Source organism: Mytilus galloprovincialis, chromosome 6 (assembly GCF_965363235.1).
Source record: "Mytilus galloprovincialis chromosome 6, xbMytGall1.hap1.1, whole genome shotgun sequence".
Lineage (NCBI taxonomy): Eukaryota > Metazoa > Mollusca > Bivalvia > Mytilida > Mytilidae > Mytilus > Mytilus galloprovincialis.
The window spans coordinates 30,895,918-30,911,351 of record NC_134843.1 but is presented as its reverse complement, the minus strand read 5'-3'; the positions used below and the strand labels follow the sequence as shown (position 1 = coordinate 30,911,351).

General features: G+C 31.0%; 1 protein-coding gene and 1 long non-coding RNA gene across 2 annotated transcripts in view; both read right to left on the bottom strand.

Moving 5' to 3' along the window:
- Positions 1-3,732: 3,732 nt before the first annotated feature.
- LOC143079353 (adenine phosphoribosyltransferase-like) lies at positions 3,733-15,419 on the bottom strand. Its single transcript, XM_076254627.1, has 4 exons — positions 15,254-15,419; positions 9,024-9,261; positions 7,939-8,017; positions 3,733-7,400 (listed from the first exon to the last, which is right to left on the bottom strand). The coding sequence occupies exons 1-4, from the start codon at positions 15,334-15,336 to the stop codon at positions 7,264-7,266; spliced, it is 537 nt and encodes a 178-aa protein (XP_076110742.1). The 5' UTR covers positions 15,337-15,419; the 3' UTR covers positions 3,733-7,263.
- The window catches only part of LOC143079354 (uncharacterized), a 48,735-nt gene continuing 37,033 nt past the window's right edge, over positions 3,733-15,434 (bottom strand). Inside the window, exon 2 of the long non-coding RNA XR_012979397.1 lies at positions 3,733-5,978. This is a non-coding gene — a long non-coding RNA (uncharacterized LOC143079354). The remainder of the gene's footprint in view (positions 5,979-15,434) is intronic.

The following is a 15,434-nucleotide window of genomic DNA, read 5'->3' as shown; positions in this document are numbered from 1 at the left end:
AATAAGCATTTTCTTGGTTTTCGCACTATAACTTTAGTTTAAGTGAATAGAAATCTATGAAATTTTGACACAAGGTTTATGACCACAAAAGGAAGGTTGGGATTGATTTTGGGAGTTTTGGTTCCAACAGTTTAGGAATTAAGGGCCAAAAAAGGGCCCAAATAAGCATTATTCTTGGTTTTCGCACAATAACTTTAGTATAAGTAAATAGAAATCAATGAAATTTTAACACAAGGTTTATGACCACAAAAGGAAGGTTGGGATTGATTTTTGGAGTTAACAGTTTAGGAATAAAGGGTCCAAAGGGTCCAAAATTGAACTTTATGTGATTTCATCAAAAATTGAATAATTGGGGTTCTTTGATATGCCGAATCTAACTATGTATGTAGATTATTAATTTTTGGTCCCGTTTTCAAATTGGTCTACATTAAGGTCCAAAGGGTCCAAAATTAAACTTAGTTTGATTTTAACAAAAATTGAATCCTTGGGGTTCTTTGATATGCTGAATTTAAAAATGTACTTAGATTTTTAATTATTGGCCTAGTTTTCAAGTTGGTCCAAATGGGGGTCCAAAATTAAACTTTGTTTGATTTCATCAAAAATTGAATAAATGGGTTCTTTGATATTCCAAATCTAACTGTGTATGTAGATTCTTAATTTTTGGTCCAGTTTTCAAATTGGTCTACATTAAGGTCCAAAGGGTCCAAAATTAAACTAAGTTTGATTTTAACAAAAATTGAATTCTTGGGCTTATTTGATATGCTTTATCTAAATATGTACTTTGATTTTTGATTATGGGCCCAGTTTTCAAGTTGGTCCAAATCAGGATTCCATATCAAGTATTGTGCAATAGCAAGAAATTTTCAATTGCACAGTATTGCACAATAGCAAGAAATATCTAATTGCACAATATTGTGCAATAGCAATTAATTTTCAATTGGAGTTATCTTTCTTTGTATAGAATAGTAGTTGTTAATATATGTTGGAAATTTGCCAGACATGACTATGATGTCATTTTCTATTTTTATTTGCCAATAACTTTATGTAAATAACTTCATTGGAAATTTGCCAATATAAAATGTTGCTGATGAAGCTTTTTTTCCTTATCTTATCTAAAATGTTTTTAGATAATGTATGTTGGACATTTGCCAGACATGACTATGATGTCATTTTCTATTTTTATTTGCCAATAACTTTATGTAAATAACTTCATTGGAAATTTGCCAATATAAAATGTTGCTGATGAAGTTTTTTTTATTGTTTTATACAATAAACAATGTATATTCACTTTTACTACCAACCAATCTTTACCATTCAGTGATAACAAGCACTTTATTTTACATTTTAATATTTTATGATGTATTTAAAAGAGTAGTTATTGTTGCAAACTCCATTAGAAATTTGAATTGATATCAGTTTTGGAAAAAGGGAAACAGGGATATGAAAAAAAAGGGGGGGGGGGGGTTAAATTTTTCTCATTTCAGATTTCATAAATAAAAAGAAAATTTCTTCAAACATTTTTTTGAGAGGATTAATATTCAACAGCATAGTGAATTGCTCAAAGGCAAAAAAAAACTTTTAAGTTCATTAGACCACATTCATTCTGTGTCAGAAACCTATGCTGTGTCAACTATTTAATTTTAGATTTAAAAAGTTTGAAGAAGAAATCTTTAATTGATTTGTAAAATCTTGACATTTGTTTTGTGTAAAAAAAAACCATGTAATGTCAAAAATTTGATCACAATCCAAATTCAGAGCTGTATCACGCTTGAATGTTTTGTCCATACTTACCCCAAATGTTCAGGGTTCGACCTCTGCGGTCGTATAAAGCTGCACCCTGCGGAGCACCTGGTTTATTCTTTAGTTTTCTATGTTGTGTTATGCATACTATTGTTTGTCTGTTTGTCCTTTTCATTTTTAGCCATGGCGTTGTCAGTTTATTGTCAATTTATGAGTTTCACTGTCCCTCTGGTATCTTTCGTCCCTCTTTTTCAATCATCCTGAACATCAGAGCTTGAAATTAAGGTCATGTCCTATGATGTATCTCCAACTGATATGTATTTTATGCAACCAACCCACAAACTAAATACTGAGGATTCATTATTATTTGTTGGATACCAATTTTCATGGATTTTGTGGGTGCAGGTGAACCAAGAAATTAAGTGTACAACGAATGACGTAATTTGTATGAGATAGTATTGAGAAGACGGCAAAACCATGAAATTAAATATCCACGGAAATGTAAGTTTTCCTTAATCCACGAAAATTGGTTACCACAAAAATAAATGAGTCCACAGTATTGTCAAACATCATTGATAGTTATTGAGGAACAGAACACATCCCATTTTTTAGCTCACCTGGCCCGAAGGGCCAAGTGAGCTTTTCCCATCACTTTGCGTCTGTCGTCCGTCGTCGTCGTTGTTAACTTTTACAAAAATCTTCTCCTCTGAAACTACTGGGCCAAATTAAACCAAACTTGGCCACAATCATCATTGGGGTATCTAGTTTAAAAAAAAGTGTCCGGTGACTCGGCCAACCAACCAAGATGGCCGCCATGGCTAAAAATAGAACATAGGGGTAAAATGCAGTTTTTGGCTTATAACACAAAAACCAAAGCATTTAGAGCAAATCTGACATGGGGGTAAAATTGTTAATCAGGTCAAGATCTATCTGCCCTGAAATTTTCAGAAGAATCGGAAAACCAGTTGTTGGGTTGCTGCCCCTGAATTGGTAATTTTAAGGAAATTTTGCTGTTTTTGGTTATTATCTTGAATATTATGATAGATAGAGATAAACTGTAAACAGCAATAATGTTCAGCAAAGTAAGATTTACAAATAAGTCAACGTGATCGAAATGGTCAGTTGACCCCTTTAGGAGTTATTGCCCTTTATTGTCAATTTTAAACCATTTTTCGTAAATCTTAGTTATCTTTTACAAAAATCTTCTCCTCTCAAACTACTGGGCCAAATTTAACCAAACTTGGCCATAATCATCATTGGGGTATCTAGTTTAAAAAATGTGTCCGGTGCCCCGGCCATCAAATCAAGATGGCCGACACGGCTAAAAATAGAACATGGGGTAAAATACAGTTTTTGGCTTATAACTCAAAAACCAAAGCATTTAGAGCAAATCTGACAAAGGAGTAAAATTGTTTATCAGGTCAAGATCTATCTGCCCTGAAATTTTCAGATTAATCAGACAATCTGTTGTTGGGTTGATGCCCCTGAATCCGTAATTTTAAGGAAATTTTGCTGTTTTTGGTTATTATCTTGAATATTATTATAGATAAAGATAAACTGTAAACAGCAATAATGTTCAGCAAAGTAAGATTTACAAAAAAGTCAACATGACCGAAATGGTCAATTGATCCCCTAAGGAGTTATTGTCCTTTATAGTCAATTTTTAACAATTTTCATATAACTTGTAAATTTTTATTAACATTTTCCACTGAAACTACTGGGCCAAGTTCATTATAGATAGAGATAATTGTAAGCAGCAAGACTGTTTAGTAAAGTAAGATGTACAAACACATCACCATCACCAAAACACAATTTTGTCATCAATCCATCTGCTTCCTTTGTTTAATATTCACATAGACCAAGGTGAGCGACACAGGCTCTTTAGAGCCTCTAGTTTTACCACTGTACAACATGTTTTTGATCCACATACAATGTCCACTCTCATTGATCTTTAATGCAGCTGTTTATTGTGTATATAATGAAAACAATGTAAAGTCTTCCAAAATTTATTCAAATATACATTAAATGTTTCTTAAATTTACCTTAAAAATACACATTATAAAATTTGCCAAATAAGCCAAATTGGTCCATAGAACAACAATATATGAGTTTTCATCCTGGTTTCTGTAAGATAATTAATAGGGAATTCACAAAAATAAACATTCATACTGATAGATATAAAAATAAAAACAAAATTAAGGTAAATTTTAAAAGTCTAGTTCTTAAAAATAATATTAAGAAACAAATAGTAAATGACTAAAAACTCCATACCAGTTACAAGCACTTTACAGTTAAGAAAACTAAAAAATCAATTTTCTTTTATCAATTAAATGCCTGGTATCTTGAATTATTTTGTGTTGATTATATACAAATATCTGTATACATATTTTTTTCTGCATTATCAATTAACATAAACATGGAAACAGTTAAATTTGATTTTTTTCTTCTTCATATTTTTACTCATATTACAATGTACAAGAAATATAGACCAATAAACCAATAAAAAGTGACAGATAGTAGATAAATCATCTCTATTCAGATGGAAGACTGAAAAACTTAAAGAAGAATTAGAAATTTTTGTCCACAACAGATGTACATAAAAGAACCATGTATGTAAAAAAAAACTTTAACAAATAAAACTTAACATTAATTACATGAAATAAAGGATTTCAAAAATGAAAATAGACTCAGGAAAAAATGTTCCACACAACACTCTGCTTTCATAAATGGAATACATTTGGAAATGCAAAAAAAAAGTATAATTGTCAGATATCTTAATTTTTTTGAACTCTGTACATGTATAATACCACTGACTCTAATTATTCTAAATTTGCATGAAGTTTTTACTTTTACAGAACTTAACAAGCACGTTTTATGCTGTTTCAAACAAATATAATGTCTAATCCAAGGGGACCAATTATTTTTCAGGAGTTTCAATTCATAAGAAAAAAGCCTACTTCAATCTTGTTAATTGTAGGTAGTGATTTCATTTGAAGTCATCTGAAATCTGAATATGTCCGTGTTTAAAAATCTTTATAAGCCAGGCTTTTTTATACATTTTCTTGTGAGAATCTAGATGCCTATAAATGTGTCAAACATATTTTCAGTTGAGGATCTACATGGACGAATCAAACACATCCACATCAAAATATTTCCAATCTGCATACACTGCCTGACTGACATTACCATGAGTCACTTCACTTATTTTAAAGCAAAATTTGATTAGAAAATTAAGTAGAAATTTATAACAAAATGTTTCGTTGTACACTGACAGCAATATTTTCTTAACAAAGGTAAATTTATGCAAATAACTATCAACAACTGTACATCAATTCAGAGGCGGATTTAGGGGGGGGGGGGGCAGGGGGCCCGGCCCCCCCTTTTTGGGAAAAATTTGGTTGCTTATATAGGGAATCATTGAAGCATGACTGGAGCGGGCCCCCTCTTAGGTCAGTCAGTGGGCCCCCACTTATGTAAATTTCTGGATCCGCCACTGCATCAATTCATATCGTAACAAATATATAAACATTAAAAATTAATAAAAATATATAATATAGCACTAAAATATCCTGATATAATGTATATAAACCCTCAGATTACAAAAAAGCATGTGCCAAAAACAAAATGCATGTTATGATCAAATGCACACAGCATAATCTACATTTTCTATTTGATTCAATTTTCTATTCTACAGCAAAATGGCAAAGTATCATTTAAGTGGTCAATTGAATAAAATAAATGTGATTTTTTTTTCTTCATTCTTTTAGTTTTATCCATGTAGTAACAGTAAAAATTTTGTCTGCTCATCCCCACTTTTCTTATCATAATTTTGTTACATGAAGTTTAAAATGATTTTTGAAAATAAAAAAAAAATCCTTGTTATTTTCCAGAGTTTTTGTAAGAAAAACGTTTGTCAATGTTAAATGCATGAACAATCTAGAGAGTATCAAATCCTGCCAATTTCATTTGATTAATGTCAAAACAAGGCCACAGACCTTTTATTCTGCAATTTAAGTTTTATTATTTATATTCTATCAATTTGTAACAGCCTCAGGAGCCTGTAATTCAGTGGTTTTCGTTTGTTGATGTGTATCATATTTGTTTTTCATTCATTTTTTGTATATATTTAAAATAAGGCCTTTAGCTCGTCTCAATTGTTTTACATTTGTCATTTCTGAGCCTTTATTAGCTAACTATGTGGTATAGGCTTTGCTCATTGTTGAAGACCTTACTGTGACCTATACTACAGTAGTTGTTAATTTTTGTGTCATTTGGTCATGCTTGTGGAGAGTTGTTTCATTAGCAATCATACCACATCTTTTTTATATTTAAAACATCTTGTTATTTTGAATCAGAGTAGTGACCATCCTTATTGTAAATAGTCGAATAGTAAACAACAAACAAAAATGCATTTACTGACATTAATTATAAAATAAGTTTCTTTTTTATTCTTTTTATTCAAAATATTTTTTTTTATCTTCAGCTTTGTTTCTCTAATAAAAATAGGAGAAACTTGCTTGTATAAAATGCAAATAATGATATGAGATTAAAATATAGACTTAGAGATGGAAAATATAAATGCAAGTTCAATCACATTTGTGTATGATTGAGCCTCCTCATGGGGTTTAAGATTAGATGATTACCTGGCCAGTATTATTTGATTATCAGTCAAGAGATTTCATGATTATTGAATTATTTGATAATCTAGAACTGTATTTTTGAATATTTGCTTATCTTGTTTAAAACAATAATTCAGATTATTGCATAGCAATATAATGTTTCCCACAGAAAGCAACCAAAAGTTAGCGTGCAATAAATTCTAATATTGCGCTAGTGCAATAAATCTCAAAATTCATGACGTCATAAATTACAAAATCTAAGTTTAAACCAATTTTTATTTTCAAATATTATATTGCTATACAATAAAAGGGTTATTGCATGAATATTGGGGAATATTGTCCCTTGTAGAACATATATTGCACTCGCAAGATCGTGCAATATAAAATTCTACTCGGGACAATATTCCCCAATATTCATGCAATAACCCTATATTATTTCATTATATTGGCAATCAAAATGTGATTGTGATTACTTTGAATACCACCATGAGGGCCTCATGATTCAAACATATATTACTAAGACATGAAATATCAGGTATAAAAAGTTATTTGTCATTAAGTTCATGATTACTTTTTCTATGTTTTACAACCAAAAATATATATATCATTGTCTTAATAAGATAAAACAAGCAAACATAGGACCACATGTACTTTTAAATTTACCAGTACATTGCATGTTTCGTTTGTTATCAAAAATCACAAATTTGACAAAAAAAGTTGCATATATCTTAAAAGAAAGTTTATGAATTGGCAGTGAATCTGTTTGTGATGATGAAGTTTTTATTTAGAACCCTTTCCGCCATTTATTGCATAAATAGACTAGAAATGATTATAGTTTGAGGATTTATCCTGTCAGATACATTTTTATACCATTCAGGACTATAAAGAATGTGATTATCATTAATTAATACTGTATCAGCGATGACAATGTTTTAGAAATTCTGTCTCTTCCTTTCAAATCACTTAGCTCTATAACAACTAAACAATCTAACACATCTCCAGAAGCTTTTTCAAGTAGCTCACAAGCAGCTTTCATTGTACCTGTTAAAAGAAAGCAGAAAATGTTGTCATATGTAAATTGATTTTGCCAAAAAGTTCAGCTATTCATAACACATTTTAAAAGAGAATGACAAGACAGGTATGGTATTTAGAATATTTTGGTCACATTTCGTTAAGGCTAAAAAAAAAAAAGAATGCATGTTTACTGTACCCCTACCTACTAGCCTACACAAATTTTTATACTACAGGATGTAAGATATAGTTGTTGGAAAAACTTTATAGTTATTTATCAACATTTTAGTAGTACAAGTTAGCAATTTGGGCCACACATTCTGTACATTACTGATTTGTATCAACCAAAGTTTATTTATTCACAACAACAGTTGTTAACTCCATATTATTTTTGCACAATACAATCATGACAATTATCAAATGATTATACTAGTATGATTATAAACAAAAGTTGGTTTTTTTTGGGTTATTTTTTTTCTGGTGATTTTTGACAAAATTATGTACATGATGAAGAGTAGTTCAAAATCAACTTCAAATTGTATATTTTTTCTGTAATCAAATTACTTACCGCCAGTAGCTAGTAAATCATCAACTATCACAACCTTAGCTCCAGGCTTTATTGAATCCTTCTGTATTTCAAACTTATCCTAATGAATAAAAAAATCTTGCAATAAATTGGAAAATTTTGGTATCAGTAAAATTTGTATGCAACTCTTTCTATGTTGTGATGTTACACTATTGTTTCAGGTAAGAGTGAAGGTTGGTACCTATGAAAACCTTGAAACCTGCTGCTTTTGTTTGCACTTGTCCTAAGTCAGGAATCTGATGTGCAGTAGTTGTCGTTTGTTGATGTGGTTCATAAATGTTTCTTGCTTCTCAGGTTTTTATATAGATAAGACAGTTGGTTTTTCGGTTTGAATAATTTTACACTAGTCATTTTGGAGCCCCTTATAGCTTGCTGTTTGATATGAGCCAAGGCTCTGTGTTGAAGACCATACTTGGACCTTTAATAGTTTACTTTAACAAAGGTGACTTTGATGAAGAGTTCGTCTCTTTGACACTCATACCACATCTTCTTATATCTATTTACATGTATATTGTGGTCAGTCAGGGGTACTACTTGTACAAGTTATTTTTATTTACTTGAAGAAGTAATTATAAACATGATAAATATACTTATATAAGTAAGTCTGCAGGATACTTATAATACAAGTGAATTCTATTTAGTTATGCTTAGTTATGTCCCTTAGACATTCAATTTTGTTTACTTGTATATTTAAAGGAAAAAGTCATCATATCTTCCATTTGTCTTCTTTTATTGAATTCTTAGGATTTCTTTGCTCTAATAGAATTTTAAAATGTTTGCCAATGCAGATGTCTTTGAAGAAATTACTGCAATAATCGCAATAATTTCAACTCTCATTTTGAAATTCTTTGTAGGAATTAAACAGGATTTTTCTTGATATCGCAAATATTAAAATCGCATTTTAGTCTAGAATGACAAAATCGCAATAATAAATGCATGCAATAATTTCTGATTATACAGTATTTACTAGTCATACATAATAAATTCTCAGTTCTTAAAAATATACTAACCTGTATTATCATATTCTTGTGAGTAAGTCTCAGCTCTTAAACATATGATATACTAACCTGACCATATTCTAGTGAGTAAGTAACTTGAAATATCTCCCCAGGTAGTTTCCCAGCTTTTCTAACAGGAACAAAACTAATCCCAAGTTCCTGTGCCATGATTGGTCCAAAAAGAAAGCCCCTGGAATCTAATCCAACTATTACTTCCACATTAGGGGTTTTTGATTTAACATGGTCCACAAGAACATCCGTCAACATTTTAAACACAGACGCATCTCTTAAAACTGGAAATATGTCCCTAAAAGAAATATTAAATTGATATTACATTTTGAAGCTATTAATTATCACAAAAAACTATTTCAGATTAAAATTACTATACCCGGTAGTCAATTTATTATGTTTATTTTCTGTATACATGCATATGTATAATATGTATAATGCTTCAAATATTCTTCTTGTGAATAAAAGATGATAGTATTTAAACCACACAAAAAATGAACACGAGAGTGTGCTACATTGCATCTTTAAATTTTTAGCTATTCTTCTGTCTTATTAATTCATTTTAATGATGAAATATTAAAATCTAAGCTTGTTGGGTCCTCATCTTGGTTATTGACATAAATAAGCATTTCCAATACATCGACATGATAAATTTTTACATTTCAGTCAATTTTTATCGGTGGAGGAAGCTGGAGTGTGTGGAGAGAATCACTCAGACCTCCGATATGAAAACTGATAATCTTTGTCAAATAAGATTGGAGTTGAATGCACCTGCCCTGTGCGATAATCAAACTCACATCTTAGACCAATTGGCCATCCAGGCCCCAATTTAGATTTTATTATTTAATCGAGATTCAAAAGTTGACAATAACTCATCATTGTACATATGATAATCCCTGCAAATACAGGCCTAGCTTGTGGTAAGCCAATTTTTTTTTAAACGACCTCAAAAATTAAGTCATATATTGGTATCACGTTGGCTTCGTCGTCCTTAGTCGTCATTGGCGTCCGTAGTCGGCGGCGGCGGCCAAAGACTTTTGGTTTTCGCACTATAACTTTAGTATAAGGGAATAGAAATCTTTGAAATTTAAACACAAGGTTTATGACCACTAAAGTGAGGTTGGGATTGATTTTGGGAGTTTTAGTCCCAAGAGTTTAGGAATTAGGGGCCAAAAAAGGGCCCAAATAAGCATTATTCTTGGTTTTCGCACAATAACTTTAGTTTAAGTAAATAGAAATCAATGAAATTTAAACACAAGGTTGATGAACACAAAAGGAAGGTTGGGATTGATTTTGGGAGTTATAGTCCCAACAATTTGGGAATTAGGGGCCAAAAAGGGGCCCAAATAAGCATTTTTCTTGGTTTTCGCACCATAACTTAAGTATAAGCTATGAAATTTAAACACAAGGTTAATGACCATAAAAGGAAGGTTGGGATTGATTTGGGGAGTTTTGGTCTTAACAGTTTAGGAAAAAGGGGCCCAAAGGTTTTAAAATTAAACTTTGTTTGATTTCATCAAAAATTGAATAATTGGGGTTCTTTGATATGCCAAATCTAACTGTGTATGTAGATTCTTAATTTTTGGTCCCATTTTCAAATTGGTCTACATTAAGGTCCAAAGGGTCCAAAATTAAACTAAGTTTGATTTTAACAAATATTGAATTCTAGGGGTTCTTTGATATGCTGAATCTAAACATGTACTTAGATTTTTGATTATTTGCCTAGTTTTCAAGTTGGTCCAAATTGGGGTCCAAAATTAAACTTTGTTTGATTTCAACAAAAATTGAATTCTAGGGGTTTTTTGGTATGCTGAATCTAAACATGTACTTAGATTTTTGATTCTTTGCCCAGTTTTCAAGTTGGTCCAAATCGTGGTCCAAAATTAAACTTTGTTTGATATCAACAAAAAATTGAATCCTTGGGGTTCTTTGATATGCTGAATCTAAACCTGTATTTAGATTTTTGATTATAGGCCCAGTTTTCAAGTTGGTCCAAATTGCGGTCCAAAATTAAACTTTGTTTGATTTCAACAAAAATTGTATATATAGGGTTCTTTAATATATGGCTTAATCTGACCATGTATTTAGATTTTTTATGTTTGGGCCTGGTTATCAGATTGGTCCACATTGAGGTCTAAAGGGTCCAAAATTGAACTTTATTTGATTTCATCAAAAATTGAATTCTTCAGGTTCTTTGATATGCTGAATCTAACCATGTATTTAGATTTTGGATATTGGACCATAATAGGTAATGTCCAATTTAAAATTTAAAGTTTTTAAGCTTAAGTTCTTAGACCACATTCATTATGTATCAAAAACCTGTGTTGTGTCAATTATTCAATCACAATCCAAATGCAGAGCTGTATCAAGCTTGAATGTTGTGTCCATACTTGCCCCAATGTTCAGGGTTTGAACTCTGTGGTCGTATAAAGCTGCACCCTGCAGAGCATCTGATTATATTGTTTATAAGAAAAAATTAAGTTGAAGTCTACATAGTATTCAACCTATTTCTTGGTAACCCTTGTTTATCATATATATGTATGTTAAAAGGATATTTCAAAGAAGAGTTCAAGTATTTAAGAATAATATTCGAGAATAATTATGAATTTCTGGAGGTTAAAATGATTCTCAACCAGTGGGCCAGCATTCACAGTTTAAGGCAGAGACATATACATGATATAAGAGGGTAGTAATGCACTTAGACGTAAGGCGACAAACATCGGCTATTGTTAGCGTCAAATTCGTTAAAATTTACCATGATTTGTCAGAGGTCTCAAAAAGTTATCGTTTCAGTTATTTTTGGAAAAAAAATATGTGATTCGTCAAAATCAGTCAATGTTTTTATTATCTAAAAGAAAGTGTACATTTTATCGTCATTTACCAAAAATTATCGTTAACGTCATTTGGCAAGAAATTTTACTGTTATTAATCATGAAGGTACCCCAATTACGACCCTCATATAATATATAACAATTAACATGTGTTAAAGTAGTCTCAGTTCACATATATACAAGGCCGTAGCTACCATTGAGGCAAGTGAGGCAATTCACTAAAAATTCGACACTGATTATTTTTTTTTATACATATATCAATATAATAGTCATTTGTTGTTCTGTCTCAACCTTAATTTCTATATAACTTGTCATCATTCCTTTTAAACTATTCTTCCTGGATATAACTCAGTATCTCAACGGGTGATGTTTCTCGATAACATTAACCTAGTAACGTTATTCATCATGGATCTCTAGTTAAACACAGGCTCTTGCAGAAAAGGAAACGCGACACTGAAGGTAAAGAAGGAATAATTCTAGTAAACTAGTTTTTTGGTGAACAGAGTCTGAGTATTGTATATAACTTCATTAGAACAATCCAAAAACGATAAGTAGACTGACAAATCAAGTACTGGTATTCGGAAGGGGGCAGTTCTGTCTGCATATTCATTTCTCCGTTTAACCAATTTTTGACAAATCAAGTCATCGCAAGGGGACAGTCCTGTCTGCGTATTCATTTCACGAACTTTAATCTTTCTCTTTACAGATAAATAAAATATAAATAATATGAAACATGCATGGATTAGTTTCTATCCATGTTTCTGTAACCTTAAAAATTGAAAGAATATCCCATATTCCAATTTGATATTATTGAAGAATGGTAGAACCTTTAACACAGGATTTTGTCTTTACTTATTCGGGACTACGGAATTTCGTTTCTTTATATTCGGGGTTTCGGAATCGGACACCCCATACCCCTAACCCCTAAATTTATAGATTCTGGAACTAAAATACCACCAACTATTTCCAGAAATAATTTGAAATTATGGACCTACATGTAAACGTCAAAAACTCCATTCCAATTCCCCTGTACCCATATCATATATACTCTTATAGATAGAATCATATACATTTATCTTATCTCATTCTATCCCTAGTTTGTCTACTCTTTGTCAGCATAAAAGCGAGTTTAATATTTTGTAACTGCAACTGTATGATGGTGCTTACAGGAAATCTTAATTCCCTTTTGCAAACAAAACTGTTACTACAGATGCTGCTACCAAATTGCTGATGGAGAAGGAATTTGAAGAAGATATTGATCATAGTGTTGATGATAATGTGCTTCCTTTAGAAACACAGACTGCCCTGAAACGACTGAAAACTTGGAAAAGAGCATGCATGAGTGGTGAGAGATTGTGCGGGCTTGCCATGTTCATCGCGATAAGGATATCAGCAGACCAAATTATGATTCTGAAACGAGTTGACTGAACCGGCCATAGAAAAATTTGGCAAACTCTACCATGTCTACTGAATTGATGTTTGTTCTACATGTATGTTCTGGCAGTAGACTCAAATCAGTGATATTTGGATGATTATCTTACATATAAATTTAAATAAAGTTGTTAAAAATTTGGTGTGTAAAAGTCTTAAAATATAAAAAAAAATATATGAGACAATATCTGAAAAAGTCTAATTTCCATGTCCCGCACTTCACCAGCAATTATTTTTTTATTCAACCATCTTTTTTGAAAATTTTAAATTTTAGTATAAACTAAATTATATAATGCACCATGGCCTGCCAATTAAACACTCATTCTTATATTTCTTCCAATAAAATATTGTAATTTAAATGTTCAACCCCTCCTAAAATCATATTGTCCCCTGTGTTTTTTTGAAAACTAAATCATTCAAATAATATCCAAATTAATTAAACAGGCGTTCGATTCTCACATATATGATATATTATTTAATAAACTTGCCCCTAATTTGTCTTTTTATATTATAACTATAGCATGTAATAAAATTTTGCAAATTTTAAGAGAAAAAAAATTTGTCCCCAGGGGTGATTTCCCTCCTGTTACCACTGTTTTTTTTACCTGTGGAAACGTTTACAAGACCAAGAGTTATTTTCCCATTATGTATTGTGAAGAGCATCATTCCCTGAATGTATTAGTACAAAGAAATAGTTGGAAAGGCGGCCAGGTTTGAAAATTCAAGCCCATCCAAGGTAAGAATTTATAGAAAAATACTTATTGGTGTTCTATCCTGTTATAGCCTTTTTTTACACTTTCTGAGAATATTTATAAGTGTGCACCACAACATTAAGTGTGTTTTTATATCATCTTTTTAAAAGTTATATGTCACAGGAAATACACTTACATTTAATGTGATAAAAAGGACAAAAACTATCGCGTAATTCCTTTCTGTTACGTTCTGTCATGTTACCTGATCAAAAGTAACAGCATAACCATCATCAGTAACAGGAAGGATGTTCAAGACAATTTCACTGAAGAATCGAACAGTTAATCTACTACAATGTATATGCCAACCATTTCATTTAATATAAGTTATCACCACCATATCAAATAAATTTCAAAATAATATACAGTATATTGAATAAAAAAAATAGGTTTTTTGCTTTTGATAACAGCAGAGAACATTGTGCAATTCTAGTATAGTAGATAGTAACAGAAAGGAATTTATTTTAGAATTTTTCATTACCTAGGCAGATTTTTCATCTTGCAAATACAGTTTCAAAGGATAAATGACATTGTTTGCTGTTATCTTCCAATTGTGACCAATCTAAAATGATTTATTTTTCTTAAACTTTAAAATAAAGCAGAAAAATCCTTTCTGTTACCAACTCTGTCCTGTTACCGTTGTCCTGTTACTCAAGATTCTTTCATGTTACCGACATATCTGACTATATTTAAGTATATTTCTAAACCTTTTGTATTGCAAATGCTAAAATCAATAATTGGCATTTGATAAACTATTGCAGGATATACTAGTAAACCTCAAATAGTGTCTTAAACTTATTCCTTATTCCCATTAGAAACTTTTTAAAACTGATTCACTTTGGTAACAGGAAAGAACTGGATTTTTTTTGTACCATTTTTTAAATTGCCATTGTTTCCTTATTAAACAATTATTTGAATTACAGACAACAGTTCCTAGATCCCCAATGTGTGTTCTTCGATTTGTGCTATTAAAATACCGGGTCTAAAGAATTTTTTTTGTTTTTTTCTTATTGCCAAAAACTAGACTTTTTCAGATATTGTCTCATATACAAAGTGTCCAAATTCAAAACATTATCAAACTCTCTAAAAATGTCTAGAATGCAGGATTTTGCACCATTCATTTCATACCCTCTCGCTTCGCTCCGCTAAATTATTTTGCCTCACTAAAATAAGATGCCTAGCTACGGCCTTGATATATATTATATAATATAGTCATATATATATATATAGATAAATAAACTTATTAAAATTAAATAAGTAAAAAGTGTATTTAAATTACCTAAATAATATACCAGGTTTGGGGAAATCTGGATGACCAGTTATGCACTGCTTAATTTTTGCTATTTTTTCTTCAGTAGTCATTCTTGAATAGATTGAATCGAAATTACACACACAAGCCACGGTACAACAAGGTGGTAAGAATATTACTTCCCCTTCTGAACTATTACCTTTTACCTTTG